General features: G+C 51.3%; 1 protein-coding gene across 1 annotated transcript; it reads right to left on the reverse strand.

Moving 5' to 3' along the window:
• Positions 1 to 366: 366 nt before the first annotated feature.
• Positions 367 to 26,017, reverse strand: CPD (carboxypeptidase D). Its single transcript, XM_074556792.1, has 21 exons — positions 25,251 to 26,017; positions 22,931 to 23,178; positions 16,277 to 16,419; positions 15,409 to 15,578; positions 14,505 to 14,872; positions 13,558 to 13,749; positions 12,555 to 12,722; positions 11,449 to 11,558; positions 10,928 to 11,030; positions 10,349 to 10,491; positions 9,657 to 9,826; positions 8,769 to 9,080; positions 7,357 to 7,552; positions 6,994 to 7,129; positions 6,142 to 6,291; positions 5,644 to 5,739; positions 5,487 to 5,551; positions 5,204 to 5,335; positions 4,704 to 4,889; positions 4,315 to 4,414; positions 367 to 3,288 (listed from the first exon to the last, which is right to left on the reverse strand). The coding sequence occupies exons 1-21, from the start codon at positions 25,934 to 25,936 to the stop codon at positions 3,062 to 3,064; spliced, it is 4,101 nt and encodes a 1,366-aa protein (XP_074412893.1). The 5' UTR covers positions 25,937 to 26,017; the 3' UTR covers positions 367 to 3,061.
• Between the last annotated feature and the right edge of the window lie 1,259 nt (positions 26,018 to 27,276).

Here is a 27,276-nt window from a genome sequence, read left to right on the forward strand (position 1 = left end):
CTACCGGTCCCCGTCCCAATCCCGTTCTTCCAGCCCCAACGGCGACCGCGATCCCCATCCCAATCCCATTCCTCTAGCCCCGATCCCCATCCCAATCCCCTTCCTCTAGCCCCGATCCCCATCCCAATTCCGCTCCCCCACCCACGACCCCGGCCGCGATCCCCATCCCAATCCCCTTCCTCTAGCCCCGATCCCCATCCCAATTCCGCTCCCCCACCCACGACCCCGGCCGCGATCCCCATCCCAATCCTGTTCCTCCAGCCCCGATCCCCATCCCGATCCCTCTCCCCCGGCCCCGATCCCCATCCCAATCCCGCTCCCCCTGTCCCGCCCCCCCGTTGTAAAGGAAGAACGAGAGAACGCACGTGGACATCAAAATAGTTTTATACAGATTATTGATCTCGGAATACAGGTAAAAAACAGGCGGCGGCGGCCGAGGGCAGAGCCAGGCCCAGCCCCGCGCCGCCCCCTCCCCTCCCGCTGCCCGGAACGGCGATTCAAGTCCCTTTGAAAATTACATTTATTTATCTGAAGGCACAAGTGCACGGAGCCACAGCGACAGGGACGGTGCCCGCGGGGACCGGCTCCTCTCGGCCCGGGGCACGGCTGCATGGACGGACAGACGGACGGACCGAGGGCACGGGAGCCGCTCCTGCCTTCCCGAAGCGCCCGGGAACAGCCCCAGGGCCGGCCAAGCTCCAAACGCGGATCTGGAGCCAGAGCCAGGCACCTCCCTCGGTCCTGCTGCGTAGAAAAGTCTCACACGTTTGCAAAATATCTCAAATCCACTCACCTTAAATATACACAACTATATCCCACAGCTAATTCTGAATGCATTCTGAGGGAAAGGGCCAGTTCCTAACAGGACTTATTGCTACAGGGACAAAGCAGGGCCAGCTCTGTCCATTTCCTGCTGCCAGAGCAAAGAAAGCCCCAACACAGCCCCAAGAGCCATTTGCAAACTCGACTTTAAATAAAACCTACTGTGTCTCTGGTTAAAGGAGAAACAGCTCAGAGATGAGGCAGGATTAATGCTACTGTGTGCTGGTGTCCTGCAGCCCATTTCAGGTGGAAAAGGGACAATAAAGGACCAAACCCCATTCCTTGCTCAGCACAGAGATGTTCATGGCTCCTGCACAAGGCAACCAGAGCAGTCCTGTCACAGCAGATGTGGGACAGGAGCAGGGGAGTGCTCAGCATCATCATCTCCCTGTTCCCAGAACACCTCCCCAGCCACACCTTGTGTTCCCTGCAATGGAATTCCCTGTGGAACAGGGAATGAGGTGCACTGCTATCTCAGGGTTCTCTCTGTCCCTGCCCAGAACCAGATGAGATGATGACACAGCACAGCTGCAGCCACGTGGCTCTGGAAGGGCATTTCCACAGGTAGGGGACAAGAACAGCTTCTGCCCCAGGTGACACAGCCCAGGGGACTGCAGTGGGGCTGTTCCCCCAGAGGAGATCAGTCAGAGCCCTGCAGAGCCTGCAGACCCCATTAGAGTTTTGGGTGCAACCCCTCCACCCACAGACACCACGTGCAGGTTTCACCCGTGGACAGCCCCAGAGCAGCTCAGGGCAAACTCGAGGCCTAAGGCTCCTGTATCTCAGAAACCAGGTCAGTGGGGCAAGAATTAAAAAAGAAAATGAGCAAGAAAGTAAGTGCCTATCTAACCCCAGCCTTCTGCTTCTGCAGAAAGCACAGGAACATCAGAGATACAGAAAGGCTTTGGAAATCAAACATTTCAACCATTCTTTTTTTCTGGACACCTCTTCTATTCCCCACAAATCCCACGTGTGTGTTGGGGATGTGTGTTGCAGCTCCTCTTTCCAAGCTCCTGCTACACAAGACGATTTGGCTGCTTTTCCCTTCTCCCTCTGCACAGTTCAGCCCTTCCTCACTCCCTGCACCACAGCTCAGCCACACACACAGATGGAGCTCCTGCTCCACACTCCAGGAGCAGAACAGAGCCAAGCCAGCAGAAAATCTGCTGCCTGCCATCACCAGAGCCTGGTGATTAGGTGGACAGTAGCAAATGGTGCAGGTTTTCTTCAGAATTTAGCACCAAAGTTGGGCCATGGATACTCCCATGACCTCTCCCTGCTGCTGCAGTAATGCTCAAATATAAAGCAGTGGTCAGATTTCACTGTTTCCTCCTGAATAGTGGTGGATTTGAGCAAAATTGATCAGGTTTTCTACAGATCAGTGAATCAATTTGCTTAGAACAACCTTCCAGCTGCTCTCTCAGGCACTGAGCTATTGGAAGATGAACATGAGACCCCAAAGCCAAGCCTATGACACAAACAAAACACAACCAGGGTGGTGGGGATAAAGTTTCTTTGCTCCCCAGAAGTGAGGAACAGCAGCATGGCAGAGCTGGCAGGCCGGGGAGCTCTGTCAGGGCTCACTGGAGCTCTGACTCTCTCCAGCTCACATCAAGAGCAATGTCATCTCCCCCAGCCTTCAGGAGGGGGAAAGTAGTGACACATTAGAGGTGCTCCACAATCACTGCAGGCCACAGCAACCCATGGTGGGAAAAGCTCCAAGGGAACAGCTGAGAATCAAAGGATTTTGTTTTTTGGGGCTTTTTCTGAGGGCTGCTCTGCAGAATGTAGAGTCACGTGAAGGACCTGGGCTCCCCCAAGCATGTAGTGGAAAACATGAAATCAAAACAGGTAGAGAGACCTTTTTTGGAGTGTTATGACCACGACCCTGTGCAGGTCTTGGGGCACTTCCCCACCATCTGCTCCCTGTGCTGAGATGCTGGGGAAATGCTAAGAGCTCTGCTGGCCGCCCTATTAAAGCTGCCTTTCAAACCACATCATACAAACCTCCAGATCTTGACCCAAAAATGTAACAAACCACATCCCTACCTCAGAAACAGCCTCCAACACCCACTGAGTGCCTGCACACAGGAACAGAGCAAACAGAGGGAAGCTGGGAGCTGCCACCCACCCCTCTGGAGGACACATCCTGAAGCTAACATTTCAAAACTGACCCACAGGGATCGCCCCCCACCACCAGGTCCGGTCCATGGGAACCTCCTCTCCTGCCCTGGAGGTGTCAGTGTTTGCTGGAGTACAGTGTTTCTTCCTCAGTGTCTGTTTCATCCTGGAACTCGTGGCTCAGGAGGGATTTCTTGGAGCCAGTGGACATCATGCGGATCTCGTCCTCGTAGTCGTCGTGGTGCTGCCGGAGGCGGTGGAAGCCATCCTTGTGCCTGTTGGACTTGATGGAGCACACACACCAGATGATGCAGGCTGTGAGCACCAGGGCAGACATGCTGGCACCTGCCAGAGAGGACACCAAAGTTAATGCCACCTTCCCCCTTCCTGTAGCATTCACATTCTCTGATAAATTCCTTCGCCCAGGGTTTTTCTCCTGAGAAGCTGAAAGGCAGCAAGAGAGGCCTCAGAGAAAAGGAAAACAATTCTTATCTCATTTGCTTCTCCTGTGTTGTGCTCATGTAAAATGTGTTTAGAAATTATTTACCCAAAGGTGATTGCCTGATTAGATTCCAGTGTGAGTTGTTTTAACTCATTGGCCAATTATGGCCAAGCTGTGTCTAGAAAAAGTCACAAGTTTCATTATTATCTTTTTAGCATTCAGTATCTTTTCTGTATTCTTTATATAGTATTCTTTAATATAATACAGTTTAATAAAATAATAAATTAGCCTTCTGAGAACATGGAGTCAGATGCATCATTCCTGCCTTCGTCAGGGCTCTTTAATTACAATACCAGGCCAGAGGCTCCCAGGCTGGCCAGCATCTCTCCTCCCTCCTGCAGTCACAACCACTTCCTTCACTTCATTGTGACCCTGCTCCTTCCTCCTAGGCCATGGAGGACAGGAGAGCTGCTCCCAGAACAGGACACACTCCATTTTCTGTTTGAAATCTAGGAGATTATCACCAAGCTGCACTACAGACCTCTGGGTCTAAACTCCCACACACCCCTCCCCAGCAGCTGCCACCTTGAGAAAATAAAATAATCTCTTCATGCTTACCTGATGTCACCTAAAAAAGCCTTGAAGAAGCAAGATCTCCTATGCACACAAGCTCTCCCTATTCCAGAGATCTCAAAGTACATTTTGGACCCTCCAAATCCCTGCAAAACATTTTATTTCCTCCCTCCCTCCTACCAAGCAGAACCAAGGGATGTTTGATGAGTTTGCAAGGACAAGAGTGTGTTCAGAAGGGAAAGCAGGAGATGGCTTAAGCCTGCAGGCAGCTTTCCCAGTTCAGTGGAGAGTCTCTGTCAGCATGAGCTGGTACAGAAAGCAAAGCCCCAAGCTTTGATAAAAAAATGTCACTGTACCTGCCACAGTTATAACCAGCTCTCTTGGCAGCCCAAAAATCCTGTTTTCTGTGTCAAACACAATGAACACAGAGCTGGGTGCATCATCACGTACAAAGACCTGCAGAAAGACATGAGAGGTAAGATCATCATTGGGGATCCAGACAAGAGAGACATTTGTCATCTGCCTGGTCCTGCCCTGATCAAAGTGCCATGCAAAGAAAAGGCACTCCCAAAACCACCCTGCTGTGCTGGAAAGTCATTCTCCATCCATTCTGTCAAGGCAGAAAACAGCTCCTGATGGCACCTAATCAGCAGCTAAACACAGGCACAGCCAGGCAGAGCCCAAACAGGGAAGATTTTACGTGACAGGGAATGGGGAAACATCTCCAACATGAACATTCACATACCTTGACATGTTTCTGTTGGTACCCACTGGCTGTTGCATCAATGCTGTGAAACCCTGGAGCCAGGAGCACGTGGAAATAGCCACCTTCCTTAGTGTATACCCTCAGGCCTTCATTCAGAACAATGGCAGCTTTAGCAATTGCCCTGCCACTCTTGTCTTGGACAATGCCATGCACTCCCTTGTGGACCTGAAACAAAGCATTTCAAACACTTCACATTCAGATCCAAGCTTACAGTGCTTTTGTAACTAAAATGAGATCTCTAAAATACAGCCCAGTCACCATCCCCAACCCTCACAATAAATAACAGCGCAAGGCAACAGCACAGATGTTTAAATCTTGTGCCCTGGTCACTTGCTGCCTTCCTCACACAGCCTAAGCCATGAACATCTGTAATTACACAGCACCAACCAAACCACAAACTCCCCATGCTGTTCTCTTCCTTTCCCCCTCCCCACCACTTCAGTCCCTGCCAGAATTTCCTCCCACAGCCTGTAGCTCACCTCCACAAGCATGCTAAGGAGAGATTTCCTGTGGTCTGCCCACAGGCTAGGAAGCTGTCCAGCACTGGGGAAGTAGCAGCAGCCGGTATAAACAGTGATCTCAGGACACTGACCAAACGTCACGCTGAAATCCTGCACAAAACAAAACCACAGTTACAAGGAAAGAGGTAACAAAAAAAGATTTGCAAAGTGCAGCTGGAGGGGGAGAAGCTTTGCCCAGACATCAGGACAAACATGCTCTTTTATTAGCAGAGATGAGAAGCCCTGTGCCATGCAGCAGTACCTTCATACTTCCCAGGTGACTGTGCCACTCTGAGCCACGGATCACTCCACCAGGAATATTCTCATCTATAAGAGCAAAACCACAGCTGTCAGCCAGAGCCTGCCCAGCAGAGTCTGCCACAAGCTGACAGGGGGTTAAAGGATTCAGCCAAACATACCTGACTTATTTGGACAGCCTGGCTGGCCCAAATGCATCACTGGGTGGTTGTTTGCATACACAGATGCCAAATGCTTTAGTGTTTCTTTGTTCTCCACTGCAACAGGAAAAGAGAGACTTTGAGCATGCAACTCTCGTTCCCTGCATGGGGAATATTCCCATTTTAACCCCATGATCCTGTACTAAACAGAGACACAATGTTTCAGGAGCATTCCTATTATCCCTAACAATAAGGGGCAGTATCAAAAGCAGGTTTTATACTAGTTCTGGCAAAGGAAAAGTTGAAATACTGCTGTAGGCATAGAAATTGTAAATGTTCTGATCCCTAGCTGAACCCTGTGAGGTTTTATAGATTTACTTACAGACTGTCAACTCCACACACAAAGGGCTGAACACAAAGGAGGCTACAAAACACCACGAGCACAAAAAGCCCTTACAGCATGTGGTCACATGAACCTCTGCAGAGCCAGCCTGAGGGGAACCAGGCAGTTGGTCACACCTGACTGTGTTGGCTTGTCATAGGGGTAAGTGACAAGCAGAGATCCTCCATCCAGAGCAACGGAGAGGCTGAAATCATGCTTCAGGATCAAGTTCTCCACGATGGCTTTGGTCTCAGGCTCCCGCGCCGCCGAGTACCGGGTGTAATTGCCTATAAATCAGAATAACAAATAGGAAAGGGAACTAAGAACAGTTTCCTCTGCTGTTTGAGAGGCCAGAAGTACATCCTTTATGTCAGAAATTAGGTGTGCTGCAGGTATGAAAAGGCCTTTGTTAGATCTCTGCAGATGAAGTGACCAATCAAGTAAAGCACCCAGCCTACTCTATGCGTGGGGGGATTCATCTGCAAAGCTAAACAAATGTGCAGCACCACAAATTCCCCAAGCTATTTTCCTTTGTGTTGCAGAAGGTATTTCATGTGTGTTTGCTCACAACAATGTCACACAATTGACATTTTCTTAAGGAAGGAGTTAGGATGATCCCAGCCAAACCTAAGCAGAGAACATTTCCTGCTCAGGAAGGGTGGGCTGATACAGTGCTATGGATACAGTTACATGGAAACCAGAAAAACATGGAAAAAGGAGACTCTTTCTGGGCAGCATGAACAGAGAGCATTTTTTCAGAGATGAAAGAAATCCATTAAGAGTAAGAATACATCAGGTATTATCTGACCTCTCCTATTCCTAAATAACTCTGCTTTGTCTCTTGCACATAAGAGACTGCAAATTGCTGTCTGTAAAGAAGATCCAAGCTCTGGAAGCCTCCCAGCAGCTGTGCTGGCTGGAGCACTGCCTTGTTTACAGGCAGACCCTGTAACCCAAGGACTCCAGCCAGCCATGGGGCAGTTATTTACTTGTGAAATCTGTGTCCAGGTCTCTGCCATGAGCGTTGGTCTGGCCGATCTTGGAGGTGCAGCCTCTCTCCTGCGCGATCTCGCGCCCGTCGGGGTTCAGGGAAGGCACAATCACAATCCGGGTCCGGTCTATCAGCTGAGCAAAAGGAGAAACAGCACAAAGTGTAATTAGGAGGATTCATTTCCCTGGACCTTAAGCTAGGAGCTGCAGTTTGAGCTTCTCATCCGATGGATTACACACCTCCCCATTACACAGAGAACCACCACAAGCCCCACACAAAGGCAGGAGTCTCCCCCAGTGAGCACTGTCATCTCAGGCTAGAGCTGGAAGGCTCCAAGGATGTTTTTGAATTGGCCTCTCACCTTTGTGATAGCATCATTCTTCTTGTAGTTCATGCAAAGAAATTCTGCCAGTGTCAGGAGCAGCTCTGTCCCAACGGGAGCGTTCCCGTGAATCCCAGCAACAAAGCGGATCTTGGGCTCCTCAGGCTCGGACTCGTTGGGCTTGTTGGAGATTTCAAGGGACCAGATCTGGCGGAACTCCACACTCTGCCCCAAGCTGCCAAGAGATGGGAAATGGGAGTGTCAGCCCCACACTCTGCCCCAAGCTGCCAAGAGATGGGAAATGGGAGTGTCAGCTCAGCAAGAGAGCTGCAGCTCCAGCCTGACCCCATGGAGAAATCCCAGTGTGGAAAGGAAGTGCTGCCAGCCTCCAGCGGGAGGCCACAAAAGCAAGAGAAACACAACCATGTCAGGGGGGCAGATTTGCAGCAGCACTGAACAGAATTCACCCTGAACATCAGTTTGAGCACCAGCATCTGGGTAAGGGTGTATCCAGGTCCAGATGCACACAATATCCAATGCTCCATACATCTCCATACAGCCTATGAGATCATGATAAATGTGGAACTGCTGGATCCTCTGTGCTGCCAGTGGTGGGTTTTGTTCTGTTTCTTTTTTCCCTTCAGAGCAGGATACATTTGGACATCAAACTAATTTACAAAGCAGGACAAAAGAGGCCTGTTCCCAGTAATGCAGGAGCTGTTGCTACAGCCATGCTGCTAAGTTGGCAAACTGAGTGCAGGGAAAGCAGGGAACAGGCTCAGGGCTGATGCAACTGCAGGGACAATAGAGGCTACAGATCAGCAAAGCAGCCTTGGCACCAGCAGGGACAGCACATGAGCACATTGTGCCTGGTTACAACAAGCAAATGAGGCCCTGGGACAAAGGGATTTGTGCTTTCTAAAGCTGACAGAGGGTGAGCGTTACAGGTCACAAAGGAAAGCAGAGGATGGCAGCAGCTGGTCTTCTGCAGGAGGGCACAGACCTTGGCCCAGGGCAAACTCACACAAAAGTGTCTTGCACTAGTGAAATAAAATCTGGAGGCAGACAATGAAAAAAAGGCCATCTGAGATTTCTAAGTCAAAGCTGGTCATTTTTGCTGGGGACTCTGCAGCAGGGTGGATGTCAGAAAGGATTTAAAGAACAGACAAAATAGCAGACAAAAAAGAACAGAGATATTTGCAGAAATCTGAGATATCAGTGCTGGGAATATCACCAGTCCCAAGCATCCGTGGGGAACTAAGTCAGGGAACAGCACATGGATGCATCTGTGAGGCCCTGCAGCCATTGCTCTGCTACCATGTCCTTACACATGGGGCTCCCCCCTCCTCAGAGAGCACAGGGAAGGGAGGGGTGAGCTCCTCATCTCAGCACTGTGCTCATGACTAACAACTCCCCAACATCCCCAGCCCAGGCTGCTGCTCTGTGTTCACCTGGTGAGGTTTGTGATGTGGGGGTAGTTGAGGTAGAGGCCCCGGAGGAACTCGGAGAGGTCCTTGTAGGGCCGGTATCTGTAGGGAGTCACATCCCTGGAGGAGGTGAGCAGGAGCCGCTCCAGACCATTCTCAGCAGAGAGATCCTTGATCAGGGTCTCAAACTCCTTCTCGTTGGGGTTGCTGGTGTCTGGGGTGTTCAAGACCAGCCCTTTCCCCTCTTCCACTTTGCTGTCTGTCCGTGAAAGGGTGAAGTTGACCTGCACCCCACCTTTGCTGTCAACTTCCACCACCTTACTGAGTGGATCATACCTGCCCAGGGAAGAGAAGGCACAAGAAAACATCAGGCATTTGAAACCTTGGACAACAAGCCAGTCCTGTTCCTGACTACACACCCACATGGGATTGCTACTGCTTCCCTGCCCACAGTGAGAGGCACAGAAATGAGGAGCAAGAACAGCTCAAAGGGATGTGGGAACGGCAGGAGGACAGGGAACAACTCAGACCCCAACAGGGCATTGAGCTGCTTTTGACTCAGGTGTTCAGGGTTACATAGCAGACTGGCAAGACAACAAGTCAGGCTGCTTTAACACAGAATTTTGGCAGCACTGAAGTGATCAAGTCACTTCTGTGGGCAGCTGCCTGGAAAGGGATTCCCCCCAAAGACACCAAGTTATCCACTCCTAACAAGGGAGGACTGGGATTGTTGCCCAGTGCCAGGTGAGCAGTCTGACACCACAGGAATCTCGCACTGCTATCTCTGCACAGGCCAGGGGGCAGGAGGAACACCCATGCCTATGTGTGCTGTAGGCAGGCAGAAGTGCTGGAACACTCCTGAGTGGGAAGTCAGTCATGCAGCAGTTTGCTCCTCCTCTGGGGCTTGCTCACCCTCGGGCAGACGCTGTGATTTTGTATGTCCCTGGGACCAGCAGGCGCCAGAAGTCTCCATCCTTGTAGGTGGTCACGGGGTGGTTGATGTCAGCCACGCTGATGGTGGCGTTGAGGATGCCCCTCTTGTCCACAGCATCCAGCACAAAGCCCCAGACACCCTGGTGAACCTGCACAAAGGAGCTCTGCTAAGTGCCAGCCCCAGCTCTGCCTCCCACCCCTCACATTTTCAGCATTCCCAGAGGAGCCAGATGTTCCAAAAGGGCTCAGGTTGGACTGACCAGCAGCTGGCGGGGACAAGGATCACCTGATGAGTACAATGAGCAATTGTTTGGCTCAGGGTGTCAGCATGGCACTCTCTGCTCCACACCTTTGTTTGCACACCCCAGGTGTGCAGCACCAGCCCCACTTAGATAGGAATAGAATATGAGGGACCTTCCAGCCTCAGGAAACTCAAGGTAGTGCTACATAAAAAGCCCCCACTTGCATCATGTGGATGCTACTCCCATACAGATTTTTAGTATGTTGAGAAGAGAGAGTAGTTAAGATAGGTTCTGATGGGGGTGATTTCTGTAGAGCAGGTAGCCAGGCTGGCCAGGAAGCAGCCAGGAGAGCTGGCCAGATCACCCTGTTCATTCTGACTTGTCTAAAGCAAACCCAGAGGGAGCTGGCCTGAGGTCAGGGCACCTCACCTGCTTGATGAACTGCAGCAGTGAGCGCCGGTTCTGTGCCCAGTACTTGGGCAGCTCCTCAGCCTTGGGGTATTTCACACAGCCCAGCTCAATGGTCACTTCAAAGCAGTTTGTATGTAAGTAATTCCAGTCTTGCATCCCACCTACAACAAGAATGTAAAAGCTTTGACTTCTGAAGTACCACAGCTCAAAAAAAAAATAAAAAAATCAGATATCAGAGAAAGATGAAGCACAGACTTGAAGGGAAAAGGCTTTTACACAGGGCAGGATTCAAGCTTCAAAGGGATGCCAAAAGAGCAGACAAATAACCTTCCTTCTTGTAAATACCTTTCATGCTAATAAAGTGCTGTAAAATTTTATGAAGCTGTTTTGCTAATAGGCAGAGAAACTACACTATAAATTCCTTCCCCTGAGAATAACTTTATTAGGGTACATTATTTAGGAGGTTATAAAAGAAACCTGAGTCCCATTAATCTGAGCTGACCAGTGCAGAGTTCTTGACTGAGCAGACTAAATTATTTAAGCTGCACATGCATTAAGTTGAAGACAAACAATGCAGGAGATTTCAGGTTGCTTTACCTGGAACATTGTACCACTGAGCCCCATTTGTGATGCCATGTGGGAAGTACTCAGTGGGGTACATATCCTTACAAGGGCTTCCCTGGTACATCTTTGCATTTTCCTATAAAACAAGATGCAACATTAGAAGGTGAGCCTGCTCTCCACAGCCACAGGCACTCTTGTTGTACCCTTAGTCACACATTCAGGGTTACCAAACACAGATGTGTGTCTATCACTGCAGCACTGGCTGCTCCCACACCCAATCCCAGCCCAGATATCCTTGCTCTCTCCTCCCAGCCCATGAGCAGCATTTTCCACCACCCTTTAAAGAGCTTGCACAGAGCTCTCCTCCCTCAGTGCCTGCAGACAGAGCAAGCTGGGCATCACTCATGGAATGGGAGCCTCCTGCAGGATCCTCCCTCACCCACAGTGCCTGCATCCACCTCCATCAGCTGCTCAGGAGGCTCCCTGGGAGCTGGAAAGGAGTTTCCCAGAAGTCAACCCAGCAGGATGTGCCCATTTTCCTGTGAGAGCTTTACCTTGGAGTAGGCAAGCGCCAGCTTCTGGAACACAGCATCATCTGGGGATTTACTGTATATGGCTATTCCTTGTTCATCATCATCGAAGGGGTAATTAACCACCAGGGAACCTGCAGGCAAAGCAAGCTTTGGCTCATACTTGGGTCCTTGCCCAGTGATCCCTTAGCATAACAGTGGAAATTTTTCTTCAGCAAGTGCCAAGCCTTCTGTTTCTCAAGACTTGGCATTAAACAAAGCATTAAGCCCAGTGGATAGCAGAGACAGAAGCACAGGAAGAGATAACACCACACCTAGTCAGGAAGGAGAACCAAAGCCACAACAACATCAAAGCTTTGGCTCTTACACGAAGCAGGGCTGAACACAACCATATAATAATTGCTTTCACAGAAAAGTGGAAGCAAGGGGAAGAATTTCCCAGAACATGCATGGTGCTTTTGACCCAAATGATGCAGTTTTTCAGCTTTCTGGAGTTTATTGCTGAAGGTTTCCCCAAGGAAGCTGTACTAATAGCACCACAAAACCCCAGACACCACTGCAGCTGGAGACCTGCCAACCCCCTCACACCCACACATGACACTTTTGCTCTACAAACCAAACACAATGGCAACAAAACATCCACCTCCAAGTTACCACAGCTACAAGCCAGCAGACAAACTGTCTAGGGAGTAAACTATAATACACAGAGATTTAATTTAGAACACTCCAAAAGGATAATTTAATTACTGCAAATTTCATAGTTCCGCCATGCGATTCAAGGCAGGGAACCTTCAGGAACTGCATTCACTCCATAAATGCTGCAAAGCCCTTAACAGCCACAGCTCTATATCCTATTCCCAGACCATCTGCTGAGCAATTGCTGACAAGAGAGTCCATCCCCATCTCCCAGATGCTCCCTTCAGAGAAGTGGTTAGGATCTTCCCAGCAGCCACCTCAACTCCCTATGAACATGTCTGGGGACACAATTTTCACCCTCTGTTTCCTGTTTCTGTTCCATCTTGCAGCATGAGAGCTCCCCAGTGCACACCTAGAATAGAACACCCTGGAGACCTCCCTGCAACTCCCACAGAGCCCAGCTCAGAGGAAGGAGCTTGGTTTGGATGTGGTACCTCCGTGCAGATTTGCTGAGAGCACAAAGGGGTAAGACTGGAGCCAGGCCATGACAGCACGAGTTTCTGGCTGGGGAGGGTCTGTCACATGGAAAAACTGGTCTGGAAAGTTCCTGTTCAGGTCATAGTTGTTGCTGTTGTTTCTGCCAACGGTGCCTCCTTTGTCTCCTGAAAATGAAACACAAGTTCAAGCCCTGTGAAGAGGTGTCAACCTCTTATTACAGAGTTTACAAGTAGTTGTTGGTGAAGAGAGCAGAGAGCACAGCAGTGCTGGCCCCCTGCACCCAGGCCCTGACCAGCAAGTGGCCTGCTCTGTGCAGCAGTGCCTGGGGGCCCTTCCAGAGGGTGTTTGCTCAGGCTCTCAGGGCAGCCAGACCAGCAGCAAGGCACTGAACCATGAACAATCTCTGCAGCCGGATGTCACAACCACAGAAACCTCAGAGCTCACCTTCTCAAACCAGCCAGACAAGTTCTTTGTTAAACCCAAGCAGAGCTCTGCTTCCAGAACGTGATTCTGGAAAGGCTCTGTTCTGCCAATCTGCAAGAGCCACGCAGCTCTAAGACTTCCCTGAAGGATGTTTTTGCCAGTTTCAACCTCATGGTGAAAGTCTGTGTTTTCCTTGGACAAGGGCTCTGCAGACAGCCTGGCTCCCACACTGCATTTACTAAGAGAATGGACCAGAGCAGAGCAAGCAAGAGCTGTGTCAAAGAAATGTCTTTTTTTAAAAAAAGCCCTGGATTTGCCACAAACCATCAGGGGACCCAAACAGGGGCAGCTCACAGAACAGCTGAAGTATAAGAGCTCTCCCCAACAGCTTCCAGCATCCATCTATCAGGATCCACCCACTCATCCCACAGCACACACCAATTCCCTTCCCAGCCTCCCTGTGTGGAGAGCACTCCTGCTCCAAGCAAGGCTTCCAGATTTCCCAGGGACTCCATGAACCCAAAGGCTTGTTCTGAGAGCTAGGAACCCCACAGATTTTGGCACAGACAGCAGTACCTTCCTGGGACTTCTCATAGCCATCAGGGTTCATGGATGGCATGATGTGGATCCGTGTGCTCTGCACCAAGTCAGTCACCTCAGGATCTGTGCCAAAGTTCTTGCAGAGGTACTCAATGAGGTTCAGGAGAAGCTCTCGCCCCACAACTTCATTCCCGTGCATGTTACCGATGTACTTGAACTCTGGCTCACCTGCAGACACATGGTTACACCACAGAAACAATTATAGCCACTATGTTACAGCTTGGAGACACCTCACCACCCTGAGCATTGCTCTTGCAAGCTTTGCTGGAGGGCATTTACCTAAAACTCACATTTCTGCTCCCACAACCCCAAAAAGAACAATGTCTCATGGAAATCTCTTTGTCCTTCTTCCCCAGAGCTCCATGATCAGAAAAGATGTCCCCAGCCATTATCTAACACCCCTGCACTCACACTTTAATAAAGGATACCAAAAGGAGCAGCTCAGTCTCTCAGGAGAGGCGCCAGCTCTGCCTCTCCCAGTGTAAAGGGTCACTTGCACTTGTGCCACAGACATCTATTATGAAAAATCCTTTCCTTAGGAGTTTTCCTCCTGAGAAGCTGAGAGGCCTCAGGAACAAAATGTAAACAATGATTATCTGCTGCTGTGGAATGCAACAGGTGGATCTGTAATTGGTCTCATAGAGTTGTTTCTAATTAATGGCCAATCAAAGTGACCTGGCTCGGACAGAGAGCCTGAGACACAAGCCTTTGTTATCATTCCTTCTTTTTCTATTCTTAGCTAGCCTTCTGATGAAATCCTTTCTTCTATTCTTTTAGTATAGTTTTAATGTAACATATATCATAAAATAATAAATCAAGCCTTCTGAAACATGGAGTCAGATCCTTGTCTCTTCCCTCATCCTAAAACCCCTGTGAACACCATCACACACTTGTGCCTTGCTCAGGAGGATTTCCCACATCACCTGCTTCGTGGACACCAGGGTTGTCAGAGATCTCCATGACGTAGAGCTCCCTGAGCTCCACGGACTTGCCCACGGAGTAGAGGCGGGTGATGCCCGGGTACTCGTTGGCGTAGCGCCGCAGGAAGATCTCCATGTCCGAGAAGTGGTGGTGCCTGAAGTCCACGGGCTGGATGGGCTCGTGGGCAGGGGTTGAGTTTGGGGCCTCAGCCTGCACAGGGGTGGGGGTGATGGCAGTGACAGGGGCAGGAGCTGCTGTCAGCTGGGTGACGTTAGGAGCTGGTGGCATCGCAGTGGGCTGCAAGGAGAAGTTCACTTCTGCTGCATCTCCCTCCTTCACCTCGATGTTCTCTTTGGTCACTGGTGTGTAGCTGTGGAATAAACAACTGGTTTCAGCAAGGAGGCTCTGCAGAGCAGAGGCCAAAACTCCCTGCAGTCCCTCCATCCCTCCAGCCTGATCCCCGCAGCCCAAATGCACTGGGATGTTAATGACAGAGAGTCACAGGGACTCACCCCTCTGCCACCAAACCCAGCTCCACTGCTGTCCTTGCAAGAGTCCACAGGCTCAGCAGGTAAAAAGCCCCAGGTCTATCTCAGAAGGCAAGATACACATCCACACCCAGGCTTGGGACAACACAAACTCCTGTTGGGGTAACCCTACTCCGCTTCCCTTTGCACAGAAGTTGCAATTTGATACAAGCAGTCAAACAGAAGTTGACAGGAATTCTGGGCACTCAACAGCACCCTGCTGCAGGAGCAAACACAGCTGCAGCTCTGAGCTGGAACCATTTACTGCTGCAGCTTCCAGCCAAGCCCCTTATATACATAGGGTGTTTTGGGGGGGGAAATCAAGAGAAGAAATAGGAGCAGTTGGCAGTGTGGGCACAGGCTGCCACAGAGACATTACCCCATCACAATAGCAGTCACATTGTAGGTCCCAGGCACCAGCAGCCGGTGGTAATCACCAAACCTCCCTGCTGTGATGTTGTGAGCAATACCAGCAACAGCAATGGTGGCATTTTCCAGGCCAGCTCCTGTGACTGCATCCCTCACAAAGCCCTTCACACCAATGTGCACCTGAGGAAAACAATGACAGGGCCTGGCTGAAGACAGGCAACATCAGGGGAATCTGAAAGAGAATGTCCTAAAGCAGCAATACCCCCTCACCCTTCCCCAAATGCAGCAGAGCAGGGCAGCTGCTCAGGACTCAATGCTCAGCCAGACAGGAATTCCAGCATGGACTGGGAAGGCAGCAGGATCTCAGAATTTACCCTCCCTAACAAACTCTAATTCATCAACATTGGGAAACTGCAATATGAACACAGCAGGGTTACAGGCCAAATTCAGCTGCCTCTGATCCCTCTGATCTGTCACCTACTCAACTCATACATACAGTATCTGGAGACAGCCTGGCAGAGGGCTCTGCAAGCCAGGCTCTGAGCAGTGTGGATGCTTGTGAACATCACTGGAGATTCATGGCACTGAGACCAGCCAGGACTTTGCATGACTTATGGAGACCTGCACCAATCAGTCCCTCTAATGCTGCACCCCACAAGAGCAAAGCTCTGTCATTGTGGGGCATGTGGGAGCTGTGGCAGAGCCACAGAGAAACACAGCAGCTTTGTAGCCACTGACCTCCCAACAAAGCTGCAGCACCTGTGTTACCTCACACAGCAAACAAAGCCATGAGGGCACCTGAACATGGAGCTCCCAGCCCAGGATGGGCTGCACAGGTTTCACAGCTGCCACCCCACACCCAGCCCAGCCCTCACTACCTTCTCAATGAAAGCCAGGAGAGACTCCCTGTTGTTCTCCCACTCCTTTGGAAGCTCAGAGGTCGGTGGGTATTTGCAGCAGGACAGCTCCAATGTGATCTCAAAGCAGTTGGCCCACACGTAGTTGTAATCCTGCATCCCACCTGAGGAAAGGAGGCAGAGATGTCCCAAGAGCAATGCACACACGTCCCACCTCAGGATGCTCTTTCTCCTCGTCCTTCAGCCCCACACAGCACCTCCCCAGGATGCTGCCCCTGCTCCAGAGTGAGCAGCCTAAGGAGAAAAGTCAGGTCACATTATGATGACACTCTGTGCTGTAACTGGAACACTGGGCCATTCAAATCAGCCACAGGCAGCTCAAAGTGACAGTCCTTTTGTCCCACTGCTCCACCAGCTGAACTCATCAGCACAGCTCTTGGGAATTCACACAGGTTCATTTTACATTTCCAGACATGACAAACCCCGTGTGCCAGGGCAGGCACACCAGATTCTGAGCATTCCAGCTGCCAAGTCCTTCTCTGAGCATTCTAAGCTACCTCAGGATTTGTGAGGTCTGCCTGCAAGAGAGGTTACTTCACTCAAAATGAGTTTGAGGCCTTTGATAGAAAAGAATAGCAGACTATCAACTTGGGAGCTGGCAGCTCAAATCTGCACACTGGAATCAGTTTCAAGGCCAACTGTTCTCCCAAAAGCCTCTTAGCAAAACCACAAGTGTGTGAAACAGGTGTCAGAATCACCCTGCTAAACCCCCCCACAAGACAGCAGCCAGATGACCACATGAAAGGATTGCTCCCACCACCCAACCAGGCAGTTGTGTCAGTAAGAAAGACACCACACTGTTTATTGCGTGCTGACAAACTCTTCTGGCTTACACAAACTTATTTGGTTATAACACAGACAGATTGGTGGCTCACAGCCTTGGCCACCACCTCTTAGACAGCTCCAACCCAACCTGTTCAGCAGCACCTGCAGCCTCCACACCAACAGAGTGACGCCTACAAGGGTCACCTGGACACAGAGGCCCACAGGCTCTTCTGCATGAGCTGAGGGAGCTGAACTGACCCTCAGAAGTCCCTCTCTCAGAGAACAGCAATGCATTTTCTGCACAGAAGGCAGATGTCAAGTCCAGGAGAAAGAAAGCAGAGAGCTGTGGCAGATTTGCAAAGCCCCAGCAGGAAGGTCTGTTAGAAATGCAGATTTTGTGCACCCATCCTTTGCTTGGCCCACTGAAACACTGCATCAGTGCTCTGCCAATAGACCTCATTTCCTTTGAGCAGTTTCCTAATCATCCACAAGCCCCTTGAAGTGAGGGACCCTCTGTGGCACTGGCCAATCAACCAGCCAGAAAGGATCAATATCCTGATGCAAATGCACTGCCTGGCACTGGCAGGGGCTGTGTTAATGCCTGGGCAGGAACAGTTGAAAACCAGCAGCACCTGACCAAGCAGAGGAGGTTTCTAGCAGAGGTGGTGGCCCAGAAGGTCACAGTCCACTGCCCTGAATTCAACAGCCCCCCTGCAGCTGGGTAAAGCAGGACTAACACCATAAAGTAGGATTTAGAACAGGCCCCTGGGCAGATGTGTGGGATGGGAGCACAAAGATGTCCCAGTTCCTCTCAGTTCTCCTGGGAGTGTGCAGCTAAGGGAACATGGAGCTTTTGTTGTAACAAACCAAATGTCCCTTGCAGCCAGAAGAGCACTGCAGCTTGTGCTGACATCAAAACAGGAAAGAGACTTTCCTGTCCAGCACAGGGGGTCACAACGTGCTGGAGGACTTTCTAACTCTCAGGCTCAGTTCAAGGGGTTAGAGAAACAAGGGCTGTGGGTCTGATCCACCCTCAGCTTCATTCAGCTCCTGTAAGCAGGCTCAGAGCAGGCAGGCACAGCAGGCTGCTCTCTCACCAGTAAACACCACGCCGAGCCAAATGATTTGCCAGCCCATAACCATCTGCTCCTAGCAGGACGTTAATGCACTTGAAAACACCCAAAAACGTAAACCAGAGCCATTATGAAACATATTTAGTGCTTCATCTGCCATTCAAGGAAATTTAGGACAGATGCTCACCCATAATAGAGCAGCAACGGACAAAATTAGAGCTTGCTACATCAGTTCTGGTAAAACTGTCTCTTGGAGAAAGTAGTACACTGCATTCTTGAAAATTTGGATTGTATCCACTGCACATATTTGGCCTTCACACAGCTCTGTTGCAGAGCAGGACAGTTATTTTTACAGCATGTGGAATTACGTATTTTCCCACATACCATCTGCACAGCCTCCCCTGACTATGCAGAGACCCAGAGGGGTAAAGAGAGCTCTGTACTCAGCCTGCCATGAGCAGGGCACTGCATTCGTGGAGCAGAGCAGAAAATACACACCTGAGGGAGAAAACTGCCAGGCTACCATGCTTCTACTCTGTTTGGGTAATGTCTGGGATAACCCCTTGGATTTACTTCAGCATTTTAACCACGGGGTGTCTTTTAGCCCACACTGTGAAAAGTTTCAGCCTCCCCATGAAGCACCACTGCCCTTTTTACCAGTAAGCAGCTTAGTGGCACAGCAAGTCAGCCCCTGGCTGGCAGCAGATCACAGAAATGCTCAGAACAAACCTTTCTCCTGCTCTGACCCACTCCCTGAGCATCAGGGCTGCACTTCAGGCAGGGATCCCAGGCTCCAGCAGCACAAACACTGCAGAGCTCACGCTGACAGGGGGGCCTCTGCTCCCTGCCAAGCTCAAACCAGCAGAATGCAGCTCTCCAGAGTCAAGCCTGAGGATCCAGATACCATAAATACTCCACGTGCCAGGAGAAGCCTGCCAGGCCAGCCAAGAAGGGCTCTATTTTCAAACTGCACTATGCAGAAAACTGATTCCAGCTCTCACTGGAACAGACACCAGCAGATCAGGAACCTGCAGCTAAGTTAAAGCAGGGAAACAATCATGTCTGCTCTGCAGAGAGAGCAGATGGCACCAAGCAAGCTGGAGACATGACTCAATACATGGCACAAGTTGCTGACTCTGCTCAGAACTGATTTTCTCATAGCATGGGACTGAGTGAGCACCAGCAGCAGCACCAAGCAGGCAGAAGAAAGTTCTGGTCCATTAGTCTGCAATCATTAAACTCAGAGGAGGTGAGGTTTGGGCCTCCAACTGCAGCAGCTGCATGACCCAGAGCAGCCCAGCCCAGCAGCCTTTTCTCAAAGACAAGGGCAGATTCTCCCCAGGAGCTGCACCAGCACAGCCCTGCCCAGCAGCTCATGACAGGTGTGAAAAGAGGCCTTCAGACATTCAAACCACCAAGCCAATACTTCTCTCAAGAAGAAAACTAACTGCAGCAAGACTTTCATGAAAATACAAGCACATAAGTGCAGCAAATTGTGAAGAAAGACATGGCTGAGAGCTTCTGCAAGAGCTCACTCTGTGTGAGTGCCCTCTGCCATGCCCAGGAAACAGAGGCCACTACAGTGATGACACACTGTTCTCAGCAGTTGTTTTAACTGCACTGAACTGGATGCCCCCAAAAGCTGGTTGGAAGCTCAGTGTGGCTGGTAACCACAATCAAAACAACCCAGTAAGCACACAGGTAACCAAAACCCACTTTCAGCCTGAGAAGTGCCTCTCAGTAGACACCAGAAACACCTCAAACACCTGGACATCAGAGGGACAAACCAGCAAGAAAATGTATTTTAGGAAGGGACTACATGTAAAAACAAACCTTCCAAGGCTGCCCACAAAATATGCTCAATGCTGAATTTAGTTTCTGATCTGGATCTCTGAACAACACAAAGGCAAAGCACATCCTGCCCACAGCTCAGAGTGGTTTCTCAACTGCTCTCCATACCCCAGCCCAACTCTGCATGTATTCCCTTGATCTGAACCAGCCACTTGGTAGTTAAAACCCTCAGAGGTTAAAAAGGAAGAGAAAGAGCATGCACACCAGAGATAGCCTCCAAAAGCATCCCAGTCACCAATGTGCTTATCTACAGCAGCTGGAATGCAGGAGCCAAATTCAGCTGTCTGGCAGAGATCCATCTTCCTCTGTGCACACTTGACCTCAGCAATTACTCCCATGGTTTGTACTTGCCACCTCGGTCTGACACATGTAAGAGGCTGTTTGCAAACTCAAATGGAAGTTAATGGAGCCTGGCACCAGCATAAAACCGAGCTGGTAACTGTGGGACAATGAATCCCGTGGCAGTTTGCTCTCCAGCATGTTTGATTTCACATGATAAAATGTGGCAGGAAAATTTCCACCTGTTGAAACACTGTGTTCCCATTTCTTTGTTTTTCCTGGCTTTGGTTCACTTGGAGCCTGCAGGAATCTCTCCTGGCACAACCTGATCAGGAGGCCTTGAGCAGGTGCCCTGCACAGCTCACAGAACCAGGAGCTCTGGTTATCCACCTCCAGAGCTCAGCTCAGGGACTGGGGTTTCCCCAGCCTCCCTTCACCACACATTTCAATGCTGCAATCCCTGGGAAAGGCCTCCTGATCCAAGCACGAGCCTCTGCAGTCCTTGGCACAGAGCTCAGCAACTCAGATGACTCAAAACAGCCTCCGATGGTTTTGGTGCTTCTGTCACAGCACTTACAACTGACTCCCCTCTGCCTGCTCTGTGTCCACTACTAAAAATAAACATTAAAACCTACAGCCCCAAAGGGGTGAACTGACACAACATCAAATTACATGCATGGTATTGGTCAGCTCACCCATGCTCTCCCTAGGTTACAGGTTACATGAATCCCTTGGCTCTGGGGGAACTCTGCTGTCACCCTGAGCAATGTTCCACTCTCAGAGTGCAGTCAGTGCATCCTCCCTGCAATCTCTGCCCCTGAGTGCCCTGCAGCCATCAGTGCTGAGCCCCAGCCTGTGGTTTGTCACAGAGACAGGGTTTATTTCTGCAGAGGCTGGGTGCTGGAGGCTATTGGATAGATGTAAATCACAGAGACAGCAGCACAGAGCAATCTGGTCTGCAGTTCACACCTTTTACTTCCTGTGAAAAGAAAATTATACCAATTCTCTGTACTGATGGCAAAGCAAAGGCAGCCTGCAAGGTTCACACATCAGTGCCACAGCCACCAACCAGCCTCAGAGCCAAACAGGAGGATGAAAAACTCATCCCTGCAGTGAAAAATGCAGCTCTTTGGGGTCAGGAGAACACAGACCCAAAGCTCTGGAATAACTTTGCTTTGAGAGCACACCCACCCCACTTCATTACAAGGACAGAGCTGCAGCAAAGAAACTTCCCATCCAAGGCGTTTGCCCAGAACAGCCACCACAACAAGGCAGCCCAGATCATCCAGGATATCCTGTTCCCTCACAAGCCAAGTCACCAGATTACACAAACTTTCCTCCTGCTGGACTTCTCACAGCAGCAGAATGAACCTTGAGCCTGCAAACAGCAGGGTAGAGGGAAGGAGACAGCTGGTAGAGAAAGAGATCAAACCACATCTTATTTGAACACAACATCTTATTTGCCCAGTGAAACCCTGGGGGATGACTCAACCACTGCTAAAATTCAAGCCTTCCTCTTCCAGCTGAGATGATGTGTTCAGGCCCTGTAATGGATCCCTCTCCAGCCTCCCCAAGCAAGCCTGATGCAGAATTAACACAGGACTCTGCTGCAAAGCCATGTTCCAGAAACACACTGTCTTACCAGAAATCATTAAGCTGCAAGCTCTGAAGGATAAACAGCATTGCCTGTCACTGCCTGCTCAGCACTTCTGCCATCATCCCTCAGCCACAGCAGAAGGGAAAAAACCAGAGCAGCACAGCAACACAACTTCTGAGATCATTTCTGCAACTTTTTTGCTGTGTTCTCACCACAGAAGTTCCTGCCCTGTCTGTACAACATCCACCAAGGAGCCGCAGCAATGGGGTAACCTGGGAGCTCTCTTCCATGAGAGCTCCTCCTCACATGAATTATTATTTAAATTTTCAACCAAACCAACACACACAGAGCAACTGTGTGGCTGAGCCAGGCCTGTAACCTTCACCTGCACAGCAGAGTGGTGGCACCAGGAGGTCATTTGCTCCTGTTCAGCTCATTTCCATGGGCAGCTGCACCATGGAGGGATCAGGAGCTCTCCTAGAGGCCCCTGCAGGGCAAATCTCAGATCCCTTCTAGATCTCCCACACAGGTCATGCAGGCTGTCACCTCCCACACAGGTCTACGAGCAGAGCAGCCCATGGAAAAGCTGCCAAGAACTCCTTGGTTAGCTCAAAACACATCTAAATTTCACACAGTTCTACAGCAGGTTATTCTAGAATCACAAAATTACAAGCTCAGAGGTTAGAAGAGCTCACAGAACCTTGGTATTGGTTTAATACCGTTAGGAATCATTTCCTCTTTCCTGTATCAAAATTTAGCAACTGTCAAGAGACCTACAAGAATTCATTTGGCACATGAAGCCTCCCACGTGCAGGACAACTCTCCACTACACAACAGGGTCAGAAAAAACCCTTCAGTTTGCTGTGATCTCTTCCCTACAAACACCTCCCAGGCTGTTACTCATCAGCTGGTGTTCCCACAATGCCACCTCTCTCCATTTCAAGCTGCTAGAACACATTCAAAGCCAAAAATATCACTTAACCCCCAGTGCTTTCCTCTGTGATAACCACGACTGGTGTGGATGGGAGTTCTGAGGTGAGCACAGCTTACCTTCCACGTCATACCACTGGGCACCATTTGTGATGCCATCTGGGAAGGTCTCTCCCTCCTCTCCAGGGCAGTTGGGTTTGCCAGTTCTCATGATGGGGTGGTGTGAAGCATAAGCTTTTGCCAGATATTTGAAGACTTCATCATCAGCTGATTTACTGTAAACTCCTGTGAGCCTGTGCGTGGGTGAGTCATCGTAGGGGTAGCTTGCCACCACAGAGCCCCCGTGGAGATTGCCAGAGAGCAGAAACCTGGGGTTGGGGAGGAAAGGGAAGGGACAAAAAGTCAGACTGGAAATATTGCAACAGGAAGTTGGCTACAGCCACCCAACCAGTTATTCTGCTGCTTCCCCACCTAAATCACACTCTCTGGAGCCCCCAAAGTCTGGTTTGGATTAATGAGGCAAAATGCACACACTGGGAGTGGAATCAGTTCTGAACAGGTTTTTTTCTGCAGCCTAAGACCAAGCCCCCAGACTCGGTGACAGACACAGCAATACACTCTTGTCAAGCTCTGAGGACACCTGGTATGTGCAGCAGAATTAACTCACAAATAAAATCTGGATGTGAAACACAGTTGCTAAAACCTCAAGTCATAAAACATAACAGGGAATGGCCCACATTTCCCTTCTGTCTGATCACAGGCTGCACAAGCATTTCAGCGAATCCCAAAGGTAATTTTCTCTGTTCTTCTCTTCCCACCAAACACAGCACTGAGGGAAAAAGAACTCCCCTGTGCATTTGCTCAAATGGGATTTGGTTTCCAAGCAGAGGTAATGTGACCAATACCTCCACCTTGCTTAAAATAGTGCACACAAATTGCATTACACCCACTATCTCCCTTTTTAATCAAACAGTTCTGTTTACCCATTCATTTTTCTATCAGCAGTTATGTTAGCCTAACAATTACACCAGTATTAGCTGGTGCTGCCAGGCAGAGGGACACACAAAGCACCACGTTCTTCCTGTTGCACCCTGGCTGAGACTGATAGCAAATATAGGTGGGAGAGCAAATCCCACCTCACACACTAAGAGAAAAAAATAAAAAAAGTTCAAGGAGTTTCCAAAATTATATAAAGAATGCACATGAGTTTCTCCAGTACCTAATTTTGTGCTGAACCAACTCTGGAGGGATTTTAGTGCCAAGTGCTGCACCAGAGCTGTCCTAAAGGATTCTCAGGACAAGAGTTACTTCTGAAGTTTCTGCAATTCCTCTGCAGCACTATCCCCATGGGCACTGCCATCCACCAAGGGTTAATGAAAACAATTTGTTAACATAAATCTTGTTTCCTAAACATGAGCAAACACTGCGGGATGCTGAATGCTTTTTGTGCTGGTTGGAGTGCACTGTCATCCCCCTCTTCACCTCTTTCTATCCCTGCTTTGGGAAGAGGGCCACAGTTTGCTGCAGCACATTGCTGCTTTCTCTGCACAATTTCCCACATAAACAGTGTGGCAAAGTTGGCTGCATTGACCTTTGTAGTCTGGACCTTACAGAGCTCCCTGAAGAACACATGGCAAGTGAAGGATCAGTGCCCAGCTTGGCCACTGCATTTTCTGGGGCTGCCTCAGATCCCCACACCAGAGCTGGGCTTTAAAGGCACCATCTCCTCTCCTGGGCTGCTGCACTCCAGGCACAGCAGCTTCCCCCTGGGCTACCCCTTAGACTGAGGAGAGACCAAGGGGTCAGCAGGGATGCTTGAGGCTCAGTGCTTCAACTGAACTCATGAGGAAGGTGGCTGTAGAAACAGGGCCTGTCTTTGGCAATGCTGCTGCACAGAGCATTATTGCTAAATCCAGGGAATTTCCCATGTAACACAAAGATGAGGGGAAGAAGCCCTGTCCAACACAATTTGTTAACATGGTCATACACAGATGCTTAACCCCAAATATTTCCAGCATCCCACACTTGTGGAGTAAGCATTATCGGCCCTAAGAGCAAGACCCACTGACAAGCTCACAGCGAAGCAGGTGAGAAGTTTCCAGCCACAAACTCGGCGAGATGAGAGACCTGCAGATGGCCATGGAGGCCGGAACACCTGGGTGTGTGTGCAGGGCACACGGGCTGTGCCCCGCGGGGCTGCACAAAACCTGGGGCCACCAAATGCTCCCCCAGTGCAGGATGGTCCTGGCTGCAGGGAGGCAGGCTGGGGATAAACAGGTGGGGAAATTACTTCTCCTTTTCTCCCCAGGCTTTGCTGGGAAGCACCGGGAAGGGCTGGAAGCTGGAAGACACCGTCGGGGAGTGAATCCGAGGGGAAACGGGCACAGGGGACGGGGCAGAGGGGGCCGGGCAGAAGGGGAACGGGCCGGGCAGCGCTCACCTGTTGCGGCGCATCCAGTCGATGAGCGCCTTCACCTCGGGCACGGGCTCCAGGTTGGGCTCGGCGTCCCCGAACTGGTCGGGGAAGCTGCGGTTGAGGTCGCGGCCGCGGCTGTTCTCCCGCCCGCTCTCGGCGCCGCCGCCGCGGCAATCGCCCTCCCGGGCGCGCTCGAAGCCGTCGGGGTTGAGGCTGGGCAGCAGGTACAGGTCGGTGGTGTTGAGCAGGCGAACGATGCGCTCGTCGCCGCCGGCCCAGCCCAGCACCAGCTCCCAGGCCAGGCGCAGCAGCAGCGGCCGTGCCAGCGGCTCGTCCCCGTGCATGTTCCCCACGAGCTTCACCTGCGGCCGCCCGGGCAGGGCCGCGCCGCCGGCCGGCTCGTCGGGCCGCTCGGGGCCCAGCCCGGCCGTGAGGCGCAGCACCCACAGCGGCCGCTTCTCCACCGACTGCCCGATGCTGAAGAGCCGCACCAGGCCCGGCGGGGCCGTGGCCTCCAGCGCCCGCAGCGCCTCGCCCAGCTCGGCCGAGTGCAGGTACCGCAGCGCCTCGCCGGGTGCCGCCGCCGCCGCCTCCGCTTTCTTGATGTGGGGGGAACGGGCCGGGCTCTGCAGCGAGGGCGGCAGCAGCAGCGCCCAGAGGAGCGGCAGCAGCCGCGGCATCGCCCGCAGCCCCCGCGCCGCGCTCGCCATGGCCCCGCGCACGCCCCGGTCCCGCGGCGCCGCTCCGGGTTCGGGCCGAGGGGGGCGGTGGCGCTGCCCCGGGGGGCGGGACCTGTCCCGGCGCTCACCAATCAGCGGCAGCTACGGGGGAGGAGCCGTCTGGGCGGGGCGGTGAGGGACCAATGAGAGGCGGTATGGGCGTTACGTCACGGGGTGGGTGTTACCGTGCTCTGCGGCGCCCCCTGCGGGCCCCGGGCCGGCCCCTGTGCGGGGCTCAGCGGGAGCGGAGCGGGGTCACTCGGGCTCCGAGGGGCTCCCAGGGCACGGGGGTTCTGCCCTCCCTCAGGACAATGCGGCCTCTCGCTCTTCGCCCTCGCTGTCTGCCCCCACGAACGCCCCTGCATGAGCGGTTCCACGGCGCTCACCGCTGCGGGAGAGGCGGATCAGCCAGCACGGAGTTAGTGCTGCACAAACAGCAGCACCGGGCGATGCCCCGGTGCCTCGGAGGGGTCACGACAGGCCCCACGTCTCCAGCGGATAAAGCTGGAACACAAACCAGGAGCTGGGGAGGAAGGACGGGACATTGCCTGGGCACGGTGACAAGTTGTGGGTCACGGGCACAAGGTGTTGCTCCTGATGCCTCCCAGCCCTGAGCGAGCTGCCTGCTCAGATCGGACCTCTGGGGATTAAAGACATTCTGACAGTGCGATGTTTGCACTGCATGTGGCTGTGACTGCACAGCCATGAGCCTCAGAGGAGATATAAACAGTACTTTGGGGCCTCCTCCATCAAATTCCCTTTGAGAGGCAGGTGAGATGATAAGGACTAAAGGCAAGACACCTTACTCTGCTAGCATCACTTTGCAGTCCATAAAACAATGGAAATGCCCATCTCCAACAGCAGTTTCCTGCCAATTGCTGTTTAACTTTTCAGTAGTATCTCATGTACACATCTGCTTCCCAGCTCTGGCATTTCCTGTAGGAGACACCAGCCCCAAGTCTAGCACATAAAACTGATTTTCAGGGGAACCATCAGTGGTGTGACTTCTTCATCTCATGGCATTCCAGCATCCTTTGTTCAGGAGATCAGATGATGCAAACTCATGTGTGAGCCAAGCATGGTACAGCGTCAGAAGGGCTCCCAGGAAAGGGAGAGTAAATTGGCTTTGCTTTCTTGGGGCTCATCTGGTCTGCACGATCATTAGGAGAGCAACAAGCAGGAAACAGGGGTTATCCATCAAAAAGATACCCCAGATAAAATTAAACTGGAAAAGCCAAAAGACCTTGGTCAGCAGGATGTGCTTAAACCAAAAAGGAGAATGAATGCCAAGAGAGAACATGGCTCTCTTGGAAGTGATCACCATGATATAT

This window comes from Zonotrichia albicollis, chromosome 22, assembly GCF_047830755.1.
Source record: "Zonotrichia albicollis isolate bZonAlb1 chromosome 22, bZonAlb1.hap1, whole genome shotgun sequence".
NCBI classification, from domain to species: Eukaryota; Metazoa; Chordata; class Aves; order Passeriformes; family Passerellidae; genus Zonotrichia; species Zonotrichia albicollis.

Bases quoted from the DNA above. Each gene is read 5' to 3' on its own strand.
- CPD (XM_074556792.1), bottom strand. From the start codon at position 25,936: ATGGCGAGCGCGGCGCGGGGGCTGCGGGCGATGCCGCGGCTGCTGCCG. The intron at 11,031-11,448 runs GTAAAGCTCTCA...CTTGTTTTATAG, and splicing joins TGGCGCTTGCCTACTCCAAG to GAAAATGCAAAGATGTACCA. The intron at 5,552-5,643 runs GTATGTTTGGCT...TTGCTCTTATAG, and splicing joins AGGCTGTCCAAATAAGTCAG to ATGAGAATATTCCTGGTGGA.